The sequence below is a fragment of the Stegostoma tigrinum genome, chromosome 21, assembly GCF_030684315.1.
Source record: "Stegostoma tigrinum isolate sSteTig4 chromosome 21, sSteTig4.hap1, whole genome shotgun sequence".
Taxonomy (NCBI): Eukaryota; Metazoa; Chordata; class Chondrichthyes; order Orectolobiformes; family Stegostomatidae; genus Stegostoma; species Stegostoma tigrinum.
In genome coordinates this window covers 16,848,836-16,863,006 of record NC_081374.1, presented here as the reverse complement: position 1 = coordinate 16,863,006, position 14,171 = coordinate 16,848,836, and the positions used below count along the sequence as shown (strand labels likewise).

The 14,171-nt window shown below is 41.9% G+C and overlaps 1 protein-coding gene across 2 annotated transcripts in view; it reads right to left on the bottom strand.

The window, feature by feature from the left end:
- LOC125462718 (acidic mammalian chitinase-like) overlaps positions 1-14,171 on the bottom strand; it is a 42,436-nt gene that overhangs the window by 19,871 nt on the left and 8,394 nt on the right. Inside the window, exons 5-11 of one of the 2 annotated variants that reach the window (XM_048552988.1) lie at positions 14,005-14,170; positions 10,885-11,009; positions 8,382-8,505; positions 8,096-8,278; positions 4,698-4,814; positions 1,936-2,095; positions 48-146 (exon numbers count right to left, since the gene is read on the bottom strand). In XM_048552988.1, the coding sequence (XP_048408945.1) occupies positions 48-146; positions 1,936-2,095; positions 4,698-4,814; positions 8,096-8,278; positions 8,382-8,505; positions 10,885-11,009; positions 14,005-14,170 (974 nt within the window). The remainder of the gene's footprint in view (positions 1-47; positions 147-1,935; positions 2,096-4,697; positions 4,815-8,095; positions 8,279-8,381; positions 8,506-10,884; positions 11,010-14,004; position 14,171) is intronic. The other variant, XM_048552989.1, reaches the window with a different exon arrangement.

Sequence of the window (14,171 nt, the reverse complement as noted above, 5' to 3'; positions counted from 1 at the left end):
GGTGCATCGATAAAAGCTGTCCAAAGCACATGGAATTGGATAGCTACCATTATTTTTATCACTGCAGAATTCCAGATCGGGGCACACCGTAGAAGGTAGAGAATTTGATGAATTTTCTGATGCAGAGGTTGGTAATGCAGTTGTGGCTGAAACAAAGAAAGCCAATATATTGAAGTTGACATGGAGGTAAATATATAAATAATGCTTTCTTAATACATTCCAAGAGCAGGGGGTACTGAGCCATATTAAGACATATTAGACTGACAATTAAAAGCTTGGTCAAAGGGTTAACTTTTATAGAATGACTGAATGAAGGTAGTGAAGTGGCAAAATTATTTTATGTTTTCTTACGTTTTCATGCACTTGCTTAAGCTAGCGTGTCTCAGCACAACCTTCCAGAAGAGCATTTTTAGTACATTTTTGTGACGTTTATATATTTTCGTAGCATGGCCTGTAACTAGAGTCACCAAATTTAAGGCAATTTTGTGTTGCGAGCCCACATTAGAACCTGGATAAGAGTTCCTCATGATTATATAATTCAGGAGCTTTGAAAGGAACATGCAGGACAGATTTTCACTTGGTCAGTATCGGTGCCATTGAGATTTCTATTTTCTTGCTGATATCTGATGTATATCAGAAGAGAATTTGTGCAGGGGGCCGTTCCCTCGTGCCTGCTGTCCTAATCCTTATTGTGGTGTAGTCATGTGTTTGGAAGTTGTGGAAGATGCTTGGTGAGATGCTGCATTGCAACTTGTTTATGGTGCGTATTGCTGCCCCTGCATCGTTGGTGGAAGCTATTGCTTAAGGTGGTGAATGGGAGTGTTGTCATTGATGGACTACTTTGTCCTGAGTGGTTTTACACTGCTTAAGTGTTGCTGGAACAGCACTCACCCAGGCTAGAAGTCACCCAACTAGCTAGAAGTGTGAAAATAATGAAGTTTCTATTTTATTAAAGCAAAGTTAAAGTGAGTGTTGGTCCTATAAAAAATAAATCTGGGGAATTAATTATGGAAATAAAGAGAGGGCAACTGAATTGGAGAGATTGTTTGCATCAGTCTTTATTATATAAAATGAAAGCCAAGGAGAATGAGTTCAAGTAAAATACAATCATGAAAGAAGTGGTACTGCACAGATTGTTGGAACTGTGCACTGACATGCGAGTCCTGATGACTCTCATCCTAGGGTCTGAAAATCAGTTGGTAGCAAAAGAGTTGATGTGTTAATTTTAATGTTTCCAAGTTTCCTGGATTTGTGGAACATTCCATTGGATTGGAAAATAGCAAATGTAACATGTTTATTCAAAAAGGTAGGGAGACAAAATGGGAAGATAAAGGTCAAGGTGTGGAGCTGGATGAACACAGCAGGCCAAGCAGCATCAGAGGAGCAGGAAAGCTGATACTTCAGAAAATGATATCCTACTATCTAAATCCTACTATCTCAAGTTAAAGGCCAGTTAGCTTAACATCTGCCATGGGAAACATCATTGAAGCTGTTATAAAGATAATGTGGTGGGGCACTTAGAAAAGATTAAGGCAATCAACAGAGTCATCATTGTGAAAGGAAAATCATGCTTAACCAATTCCTCGGAAATTTTTAAGTAAGTAGTGTGTCATTGTGGATAAATGAGGAAGATGGGTTGTGCTTGGATTTCCACAAGGCAGTTAATAATGTATAATAGTGATGATAGCTCTCATGATGTGGAAACTTAAGGTTTATTTTGCCATATTTTAAATGACATGATTTTAGTCCATGAAAATATTTAATTTTATTGAACGAGCAGCATTTCAGAAATATGCCTCTGTCTGTCCCTGTAGTTGAGATCATGGAAATAAACATGGTAATGTACTATAGAATAACAAACAAGTGGCTCAAATGAGTTGCATTCCAACATAAATATTATCTGGATCTGAAAAGCAGCATTAACTAATAAATTACCTGACAAATCTTCTTTAGGTTTAGAATTTGAAGAAAGCAGAATCTTCAGTTTACTAATGAGGGGTGATTTTCCTTGCTTACAGAAAGTACCTTTGGAATCATCCATGTCAATTGTCCAAACCATTGCACCACCAAAGCTATTATTTTTTAACCATTCCACCTAAACAAAAAGAATTTAGAGCATTCTATTTAATCAGAATGGACTCTTTTCTTGTGGACCACTGTTACTGTGTGATATCATTGTATACAGTTAAAGGGCTAGTCTTCATTTCACCTGCAATGGGGTCAAAATTAGATGTTTTCATGATATCACGGCAATTAAGTGCACTACCTCTTGTGGATCTCGTTGGCCAGAATGGTTCCAGCATTCAACCACATAACGGTTAGGTTATGCACAGTGGAGAACACTAAACAAGCAAATGGGAAAATAATTTTTTATTGTTTTTTTTATTAGATTAGGTTCCCTACAGTGTGGAAACAGGCCCTTCGGCCCAACAAGTCCACACCACCCCTTGCAGTATCCCACCCAGGCCTACCCGCCCTATAACCCACACACCCCTGAACACCATGGGCAATTTAGCATGGCTGATCCACCTAGCCTGCACGTCTTTGGACTGTGGGAGGAAACCGGAGCAAACCCATGCAGACATGGGGAGAATGTGCAAACTCCGCACAGACAGTCGCTCAAGGCTGGAATCAAACCCGGGTCCCTGGTGCTGTGAGGCTGCAGTACTAACCACTGAGCTCCTTTGCGGAAAGGATCAACATGTATGTGGATGTTTGAAGCATAAGAAAGGAGTCCGCCATTAAATCATCCCAGTCTGTTCTGCCATTGTTAGATCGTGGTTGTTCTAAATCTTAACTCTATCTACATGCCATGATTCTGTCATAAAAATATATCAGTCTCTGTTGTGATGTTATCACAATTGAATGTCCTGCCATTACTTGCTGTCTAGGCTCACTCATGCTGAAATACCACTTGCTCAAATGTTGAATGCTATGAACAAGCCTTTAGGAAATGATGCTAAGCTGAAGGATTGGGTTCTTCCTAACGAACAGCAAATTGTTTGTTATCTTTATTATCCATAATACTACCTAATATCTATATTACTAGCTAATATTACTAAGCATTCAGAACAAAATTATAGAAAATGCAAGTTATTAAACACAATTAAAAAAGGAAATCTAGTGATCAATACCTTTGGAATCAATATAGTATGAAGTTAGAGTTATAGATTTGTTGATACATAGATGTTTACAGCACAGTGGAGGCCAGTCAACCCATCATGCACACATCAGTCAACAAAAATCTGACTATATTAATCCATTTTCCAACTTTTGGTCCATAGTCTTGGAGATTATGGCAACACAAATGAACATCTAATAACTGCTTCAATATTACCAAAGTTCTTTTTGACTCAAGCACACTTTCAGGTAGAGAGTTCAAGATTTCCACCATTCTCTAAGTGTAAAAAAATTGCCAACTCTCCGATTAGCCTTCTACCTCTTACCTTAAATCTATGGCCCCTAGTCACTGATGCCTCTACCAATAAAAATGTGCTTTCCAACCTATCTGATCTAAGCCGTTCACAATCGTCTACACTTCTTAATCATCATTGTTCCAAGGAAAACCATCCCAGGCTTTCTAATCTTTCCATATAGCTCAGGCACCTCGTGGTAAATCTCCTCTGTACCTTGTTTAGTCCTCCCAATAATGTGCGCTAAACTGCTCAAAGCACTCTAGCTATGGCCTAACCAACATTTATACAGTCCCAGCATATCCTTCTAACTCTTCTGTTATCTGCTTTGGCTAATAAAGGCGAGTGTCTCATATTCCTTCTTAATTACCTGTCCTGCTACCTTCAATGATCTGTGGACGTGCACATAAAAGTCCACCTGAATTTCAGTACTTTCTGGGATTCTACCATTCATAGTGTAATTCCTTGCCTTGTTAGTCCTCCCCAAGTGCTTAACCTCTCACTTTTCAAGGTTGAATTCCACTTATCATTGCTCTGGTTGATTTTTTTTGTGTGTATTTCACAAATTCCTTGATCAGACTCCATGTGATTAAATCAAAATCATTAATGTACACTGCAATCAGCAAGGGTCCCAGCATGGAGAGTCCTGTGGACCCACCCCCCCCCACACTGGAAACAAATCTGCAGTCACAGAAGCAGCTCTCTGTTATTACTCTCTGCTTCCTGCTTCTCAGCAAATTTTGAATCCAACTTGCCATTTTGCCTTGGATCTTGTGAGGTTTTGCTTTCTTCATCAATCTGCCCTGAGGGACTGTACCAAAAGTTTTGCAAAAGTCGATGTAGATCACAGAAAATGCATTGTCCTCTTCAATACTCCTGTTTTTCTCCAAGTTTTATCAACATCGTAGTCCCTTCAATCCATGCTGACTATCCCTGATTAATCCGTGTCTGTCCAAGTGTAAATATATTCTGTATGTCAGAATTTATTCTGTTAAATTCCCACTACCAAGGCTGGGCCCACTGGCTTGTAATTTCCTGATCTATTCTTTCCTTTCCTGAAACAAATTGACAATCTTCATAGTCCTCCAGTTCTCTGAAACCTCACCTGTGGCCAGGGTGACTCCCTCAACAGGCAGGGATACTGAGCCTCTGGATTTGTCTACTTTTAAAGATGCTAACATTGCCTAACCAAATAGTAAAACTGACTGTGCACTGAACACTGATGGATTTCTTATGTACAGCTGGTCAAATAAATGTAGCAGAAAATGACTACAAAATGCATACCTTTTTCTCATAACTCTTCAAGTTATCATAAGTAACCCACTCATCATCTTTGTATGCATATGGAACCTCCTGCTCCTCCATCCACTCCTTATTAGCGCCTTTCAAAAAGTCACATATCTGTTAACAAAAATGTGTACAGTTTACTAATGAGGCACAAGTACTTTATGGGGCTAATGCTCTTGTGTGCTATCCTGAAGTTGCAAAACACAGATTGCATGTATTCTGTTGAAAATGGAAAATTGACAGTTGATCTAGTCAAAGTGTTCAAAATATTACAAAGATTTGTTGAAGTAGATAATCTCTGGATTTGAATCCCCAAGTCTCTTTGTCTTCCCCAACCCTGCACCGCCTGCTTCTATCTCCTTCCCAAAATCTGACTGCCTTGATTGACCCATTGTCTCTGCCTGCTCCTTCCCCACTGAACTTATCTCTGGCTATCTGGACTCCATTTTCTCCCCCTTGGTCGAGGAACTCAGTGACACCACCCATGCCCTCCACCTCCTCCAGAACTTCCCACTCCCCGGTTCCCAACACCTCATCTTTACCATGGACATCCAGTCCCTATATACCTGCATTCCCCATACAGATGGCAGAAAGGCCTTCCGATTCTTCTTGTCCTGCAGGCCAGTCCAATATCCCTTCACTGACACCCTCATCCCCTTAGCCAAACTTGTCCTCACCGTCAACAACTTCTCTTTCAATACCTACCACTTCCTACAGACAAAGGGGATGGCCATGGGTACCCGCATGGGCCCAAGCTATGCCTGTCTCTTTGTAGGTTACGTGGAATAATCCCTCTTCCGCACATACACTGGCCCTAAACCCCATCTCTTCCTCCGTTACATTGATGGCTGTATCGGAGTTGCCTTGTTGTCCCACGAGGTGCTCGAACAGTTCATCCCCTTCACCAACACCTTCCACCCCAACCGTAAGCTCACCTGGACCATCTCTGATACCTCTCTCTCATTCCTGGACCTCCCTGTCCTGTCTCCAGCAACCACGTAGAAACCGATATGCATTTCAAGCCCACCAACTCCCACAGCTACCTAGAATATACCTCCTCCCACCCCAACTCCCAAATCCTTCACCTCCGCTGCATCTGTTCCTAGGATGAGGCACTCCACTCCTATACATCTCAGATGTCCTCATTTATCAAGGACCACAATGTCCACCCACTCAGTGGTCGAGAACGGCCTCGACTGTGTCTCCCGCGTTTCCCGCAACTCATCCCTCATACCCCTTCGTTGCAATAAAAACCAAAACAGAATCCCCCTCGTCCTCACGTACCACCCCACCAACCTCCAAATCCAATGAATCATCCTCCAACACTTGCACTATCTGCAATCTGACCCCACCACCAAAGACATTTTTCCAACCCTACCCTTATCTGCCTTCCGAGGGACCACTTTCTCCGTGACTCCCTTGTCCGCTCCACACTCCCCTCCAGCCCCACCACATCCAGCACTTTTTCCTGCAACTGCAGGAAGTGCTACTTCCCCCGCCTCACCCCCATCCCAGGCCCCAAGAAGACTTTCCACATCAATCAGATGTTCACCTGTACAACTGCCAATGTTGTGCGTCCTCTGTCCTTCTTACCACCTATCCCCTCTTCCCACCTCAAGCAGCACCCCCATCTCCTATCTACAAACCTCATCCCACCACGTTGACCTGTCCTTCCTCCCTGGACTGACCTATCTCTTCCCTACCTCCCCACCTACACTCACCTTTACTAGCTCCATCCCTACCTCCTTGACCGGTCTGTCTCCTCTCCACCTATCTTCTCCTCTATCCATCTTCTATCCACATCCCCCTCTCTCCCTATTTATTTCAGAACCCCCTACCCCTCCCCCATTTCTGATGAAGGGTCTAGGCCCGAAATGTCAGCCTTCCTGCTCCTCTGAGCTTCCAGCTTGGCCTGCTATGTTCACCCAGCTCTACACCTTGTTATCTCGTTGTCTTTCACTGTTTCTAAATTTTCACCCTTTTAAGATCATCCTTTTCTATCATTTTGAGGTTCATAGCTCACGTTTGCATATGGCAAAATCCATTTTCTATGGTCCTGCTTCTTTCTGTGTCAAAGTTTTCTTCAGTCTCTGCTGGGTATGTTCTTCACATCATTAGCAAATTTGAAAAAGAGGTTTCTAACCCCTTATCTAAATCAATAATAAATATAATGGATAACTAACATCCCAAAACAGATCCTTGTGCAACACCACCAGACACATCCTATCATTTAAAATACAAATAGTCAAATTTAGTAACTGATTACAAATTTAGTGCAATGAAGCAGTTTCATGAGGATGCTTCCATTTATTGCAGATTTTGCGTTAGACTTATTTTCTGGTAATGTTCCATTGTTTCCATTTGAAAGTAAACAGAGCATGCTAAACTGATGCGTGCTCCTGCTCTGGCATGGGCAAATTCAAAGAATGCAAAGGGCAAACAGAAGGAAAAAGAAAGAGGATGAAAGGGCAAATCCCTTGCTATGTACACAAAGGATTTCATTCAAACAACTTGCTTATATGAATGAAAATCATTGTGCGACTGGTGAATAGATTGATATGAAAATGAGGTAGAAATATGATTTTGTCTACAGTTTGTTTAACTATTTTAATCCAGGTACCTCTTCTGTCATATAGGATATATTCTTACTCTAATTGAAGAAAATATTGAATGCAATTATGATAAATTAATAACAGTTCTGTTAAGGCTTCATTATTTGGTAGTTAAATAATTGTTTTGTGGTATGGAGCTAGCAAGAGATTTTCAATTGAAGCTTAAAATTCCAGCACACAAACACGAGTTGCTGGAAAAGCTCATCACGTCTGTGAAGAGAAATCAGAATTAACGTTTCAAGTGTGGCCACCCTCCCTCAGAACTACTACTGTTCTGAGGAAGGGTCACTGGACCTGAAATGTTAACTCTGAGTTTTCCTCACAGATGTTGCCAGAGCTGCTAAGCTTTTCCAGCAACTTATGTTTTTCTTCCTGGTTTACAGCATTCACAGTTCTTTCGGTTTTTAAATTCTAGTATTTATTGTTGTTCCCTTTGAAGTTTGATATTCTTGCAATTCTGTCCTGATTAGTGCAAAATGAAACAAAGCAACAGCATGTCTCTTTTTACATTAATGTTAATAATTAGTGATGGTCATGGTTGGGTTATCCCTGCAGAAGTTGACATGATTGTGGAAACCAAAGAGGCCACTTTTTTTAAATCAAAGTTTGTTGCAAAGTCAGGACACTGTAACACATGGTTTGGTATAAGCGGACTTCTTTGTAATTAAAGTTGCAGTAACTTTAATTTTTGTGATGAATTTGATGGGCACAAAAGTTTCTTTTTGTAACTATCATAATGCAAGATGTTGACATAATTTGTTTTGTACAAATGTTAAACTGTACCTCGTAGTATGCCCAAATGCCAGCTGCTTTAGTACAATTTCCAGGCGGTGCAGGACCACATGCTGCAGCACCAGGTTTGCTATCAGCTGAGCAGAGCGTAAAAGTACGGCCATAAGTTGGAAAACCAACCAGCAGTTTTTCTGCAGGGGCACCATTCTCTTTCCAGTAGTTGGTAACGAACTCCTAGAAGGAAGAAATATTATTTGAACTAATTGCTTAAATTTATATTAATAATTCAGCATGAAAACAAAATTGGAGAAAAGATTTTCTTAATTTTTATGCATACAATGTTAAAGTATTTATTGTCATTATAATCAGTAGAACTTCTGTACAGGGGGCTATTCGGTCCAGTTTTAAGATCCCATGGTCCGTGGAATTCATAAGTCATCACACCGATAAAATCCAAGGGTCTGTATAAAACAAAAATGAGATGTTGGGGCTGGTACTCAAGGACACATGTGCTACATATACTGACTCAACCACTGGTGAAGAATAGCATTGATTATCTTCCTGCTGTCTCAACCTTTGTAATTTATTTATCACCCTTCACAGCTGACATAGTATTAAATGAGGATTTTAAGGAAGAGGGAAAGGCCAGTAACCCATCATCAATTTCTGAAGAAGAGTCAAATTCGACTCAGTGTTAACTTTGTTTTTCTCTCCATGGATGCTGGCACACCTTCTGAGTTTCCACAGCACTATGGGCTGAATCTTCTGTTTGTTTTTTGACTTAAGTATGGGTTAGATTGGGTTTTTGGGAAGACCTGTCACTATGAGGCTTAGTGAGTTTTCTTGCCTTGTCTTTTCAATGTGTCATTAATTTCCCAGAATGCCCCATGGAGTCTCTGTCAAATGATATCTGCCCACCTTTCTACACAGCATTGCTGTAAGAACTTGCTGCGTAGCCAAAATCCACCAAAAGATCAGGAAACTTGGGCCTGGGCGCATGGTGCACATAGACAAGCATTTTCAGTCTGAGCTGCTTTGCACAACCCCTAATATCTTTCCCAGACATGGCTGACAGGGAAATCAATGACCCGCTTTGTAGGTAGGGTCTTGGAGGTTCCATTGGTTGGGGTGGTATCAATGCAGGTCTTCCTTGTTCTCCACCCTCAAGATCAGCAGTCGATGCCACAACAGAGACCATGCCAGCACAGTCCTAGGTCGGCACCTGGGTCAGTGCAATATCAGCTGCTTGAAGAAATGCGCAGAAATGTAGGGAGGAGGTCAATATCCTTCTCCAATAGGCCGAGATAAGTGCCACCATTTTCTCACAGATACCTCAAACTCACTCCATCTCTGATATTGAACTGACCTTCCACTAAGGCTCGTGCTGTATCACGCTCAGTATTGCCTGCAACATCCTCTCTTACCCACTGTCATCTCCCCCAAACCCCAAAACCACAAACCCTACATATCCTCTACACTTCCTGCTCACTCACTTAGGATGCTTCCCCACCTGCACCAATGCTGCCCACCTTCATATTCTGTAATACCTCTCTCTCTCTCTCTCTCTCTCTCGCCAGGAGGAATACAACCCAAAGCGGAACAGAAAGAGTGAAGACAAGGTGGTGGGCTGCCTGACATTCATCTCCTCATTTGTTGTAAGAAGAGGATACTGACTCTGAATGTCAAGAAAGCCTTGAACTGGTATCAGAGGGTGATCTTGACTTACAGTGCCAGGCTTTGCTGAGTGAGGGCTATCCCCTCTGGCCTGAATGAGGCCTGCTGACAAAATAAGGCCAATTTACTGGATTTGTACCTGCACCAAACAGGTGACAGTAATATGAGCCTGGTATCTCTGGCTGTGAGTATCCAGTAGAGGTAGAGTAAGTGAGCCCATTTGAGCAAGCAAAGGGTCCAAAGATCCAATCTGATCCAATCCATGAGCTGGGTGTGTGTCCCTGAGTGCACAATATCCTTGCTGCAGCATCACATAGTTGCCAGTGCAGCTTTGAAGTGTAGAAGTGTCTTGTAAGTGGATCATGGACGTGCCAAGAGGGTGCCTCAAGCCTGGCACATGTTGGATGCTAATGTCTGTGGATATGGGGTAAATTTGGCCAGTGCCGTTGGTGCATCCCCTGACATGTTGGTGCCCAAGGTCCGACTTGAAGGTCCCTTGGAGCAAGCAGAGAACAGAATCTGCCAGGTACTCACTATGGTTTCCTGTTGAGTTTTCCGAATGTCAGGCTTGTTTGATAAGATGGGAGGTTGCATATTAATGAGGCAAGCTAGGCTGTTAACAAGGTGTTAAACAAGCTGTCTGTTGGCAAATTGCCACTGCCTGGCAAGGATCTCTCAACACTGCTTGTGAAAAGCATGGAAGATGATGTGCATTGCTCCAAACTAGAAAATGGTCCCTTGACACACTTGCCTGATTCTGCCACGTGGCTTTCTACAGCCCACAGCGTCAGCTTCCTGTGGGATTCCACCATATGTTTATGTTACAGTATACTTATCAAGTTTAACTGTTTGTTCGAAATCAAATCTTTCTCCTGCTTTCTGGTTATTTATTTCAATGTTGTGTTTCGTTAAAACTGAATCCAGTTGTTCCTTCAAATGATTTATTCTGCTGCCAGGTTATTTAATCTGCAACATCTAGCTCTTTGGTTCAGAAGCTTTGTCATGTACCTGGCTTTTGAAAGATTACATTTGGTACAGCAGAAATATTGCACTTATTCAATGTCTGCGTTGTTATTGTCAGGAATATAGTTACTATATTTAGCGTACAGTGAAATGTAAACTGCATCAGTTACAAAATGTACATCACATAAGTAGCTTGTACATACTCTGAAATCTTTTCTATTTCATAGCCTGCTTGAATGTTTCTTATGCCGGATGCCACTGCCGCTGAAAGCAGCAATCTTGGTTTGTTACTTTCACTGGATTCCTTCTTGAACTCTTCGACAGTTTCCTGTATGTTAACATACAATAAATTCAACAAGAAGATTATAACAATGGAACATTGGATTTTACATTTTGCAAATGTATTACATTTTCAACAGTTTTTGGAATTTTGTTTTTCCTTTTTTTACTGGAATACAGCATCCTGGGGTAGGAGAAGACAGGGCAGCTGATCTTGCAGGCAACTTTCAAATGAATGTTTATTCTTGGATGCAGGATGAGGACAAGTGTTTTGAATGTTGATCCCTTGATGAGGAGAAGTGCCTCGTCTCAGGAGAGCATTCTTTGGTATTTTCAAGACTGAGGCTTGAAATTACACCATCCTCCAACCGTCTCGGCTCCAGGGAACACAAGAAAAGTTTCTGTTATCTGATTTTATAATCTAATCTGTTATGTTCTGGTATGATTCTGGTCAAGTTACATTGTGTTCCAACCATCTATGTGACCGAGAGATTGTATCAGGGGAGTATCACTTGTATTTGAAACCCGTGATATAAACATTGACATTTCATTAGGCTTTTTGATTTTGTTCCCACTTGCCCACTGGCTTTTGGTGAAATAACACAGTGGAAGCCAAGAGGGCAAGAGAATAAGTGGACCAAGATGAAATGAGGTAAGGGGGCAGGAAAGAGAGGGAAGGGTAAACATATAGAAGGCAATGGGTCGAGGGACGGAGTGAAGAAGTCCTGGAGGAAGGGAGTGTGTGAGTTTGAAATGGATGGGTTGGGTTCCAAGGATCCCTTTATGAGGGGGAGGGGCATAGCTGAACTGGCAATCATGCTGTTTCATGGTTGGGTATTGGGAAAGTTCTGACAATTGCTGTGCAGGAGAAGGTAGGTTAAACTATTTAAATGGAAGCCAGAGAATTAACGACGATTTAAAATTCCCAGTCACTATAAGATCACTGGGGAGAACACAGATATGGAATGCAATTGCAGGATAATATGCAATTGTTGAATCAATGTGGGCTTTTATAGAAAATCAAACCTCGGCTCAACGGTTAGCTGCCTCACAGCACCAGGTACCGGTTTGATTCCAGCTTTGGATGACTGTCTGTGTGGAGTTTACATGTTCTCCCTGTGTCTGTGTGGGATCGTGCCAGGTGTGCGCTGGTTTCCTCCCACAGTCCAAAGAAGTTTGGGTTAGGTGGATTGGCCATGCTAAGTTGCCCATATGTCCAGGGGTGTGTAAGTTAGATGGATTAGCCATGGGAGATGTAGGGTTGCTGAGAAAGGGTAAGGAGATGGGTCTGGGTGGGATGATTTTTGGAGGGTCAGTGTGGACTTGCTAGGTGCAGTGGCCTGTTTCCACACTGTAAGGATTCTGTGATTCTATGGCATAGTTTAGGGTAGAAACAGAATGTCCAGGTGTCAAATGAAGTTGGATGCTAGCACAATATCTGAAATGAAAGTATGCCTTAACATAAAACTCATTTACAAATTTTGGATAATACGCTTTAAAGAGTTTGTTTTCTGTCAACACAATAGGCAGGATAATGCTATTTTTAAATAAAATTACATCACCCTTACCTATCATAGAGTCTTAGAGTTATACTGCATGGAAATAGACCCTACTGTTCAATTGTCCATGCTGACCAAATGTCCGAAAGTGATCTGGTCCCATTTGCCAGCACTTGTCCTCAACCTGCATGCCAGCAGTGGGAAACCCTTCCATTCATGTACCCATCCAGATGCCCTTTAAATGTTGTAATTGTACTCACCTCCATCACTTCCTCTGGCAGCAGAAATCCTGGGCAGTGGCTGTTAAATTGAGTAGAATGACATGTCTGGAGAAAGATTCCCTCTTCCGCCTCCAAGCAGATAATATTATGAAACATATCTTGTTCATTCTGCACCTTTTGCTTTATTAAAGCTGCTGAATTCCCCATGGTCTACGAGACTCAGTTACTTAGAAAAAAAAGCTATTGAAATAAAGGCAACTAGCCATTTAAATAGCAAAGCGGTATCCTCGTATCATTTCTAATAAAAGCAGACATGAGGTGCTTCAATTGCCTTGATAGAATTCCTTCATCTTACCTCCTGATGTGGCTGTAAAACAACCATTGTTGTGAGAAATAATTTGACTTATTGTTGCCAAATAAAGATGGAGGCTGAATAGCAACGTTGTGTTTGAGCACCTAGTCTGGAGCTCATCTGCTTCCGTCTGCTTTCTTTATTACTTTCATCTTTTTATCTTTGATCTCTTTCTTTTCTCCTTCCTTTTCCCTCTTTAAAAGCCTTTGACAGAGCGAGGCCGGGCCCAGTCTCCTGATCATGTGCAGCAATGGCAGCAAGAGTCGTCTCCTCGGGGAGATCCCTTATGTTGCTCACGATGGGAGCCAGTATAGGCCCAGTGATGGGAGAAGCTGCCAGAGTGTGGTGACTTCAACATTTGTGGGCCTACTAGTGCAGGCCTTGAGGCGGTGATGCCACTTTTCAAGATGGCCGCGACAGCAGAGTAGCCTCTGTGGTTGATGGTGTAGGTGGCGTTAGTGGTAGATGTCAGAATCGGGATATTGGGCTTCCAGTGCAGAGATACGGAACGCCCAAATCAGTACTTCTGGCGGATTGATGGGAGTGGTTGTGGACCTGGTGTGGTGCTCCTGAAATGCACCATGGCGATGGTAGTCGTGGAATGGACTGTGATGCAAGAGGGACCCTGAACCCATTTTGGAGAAGCCCCATATCGGGTAGAGCACCAGAGGGAGAAAGAGCTCTGTTTCTAGTTATATTCTAGTTATACCTTCTGTAACTCAATGGTCCCAGAACCTGGTTACATATTAGACTTTTCACTATTTGTTAGATACAGGCAACAATAAATCATTAAGTTCAATTCAAATGTAACTGTGAAATGTGGACACTTCTTAATGGTAATTTTTCTCATTGAGAAGTTGACAGATCTTTTTGTTACACAATTGGATTTATGATATGTATTTAATTTTTAAAACATCATTGTGGAGATTGAGTCCCTGGTAACCTGTGGATTTAAGGTATAACGTCACTCACCTGAACCAACAAAGTGAAGCGCTGTTTGTCCTGGTATGGGCTTCTGTTAAATGCTGGATACTCCCAATGTAGATCTAAACCATCAAAATCTTTTTGCCGTAGGAAATCTATAACGGATTTAATGAATATTAGACGGGTTTCTTTGCTGGAAGCCATAGCAGTGAACC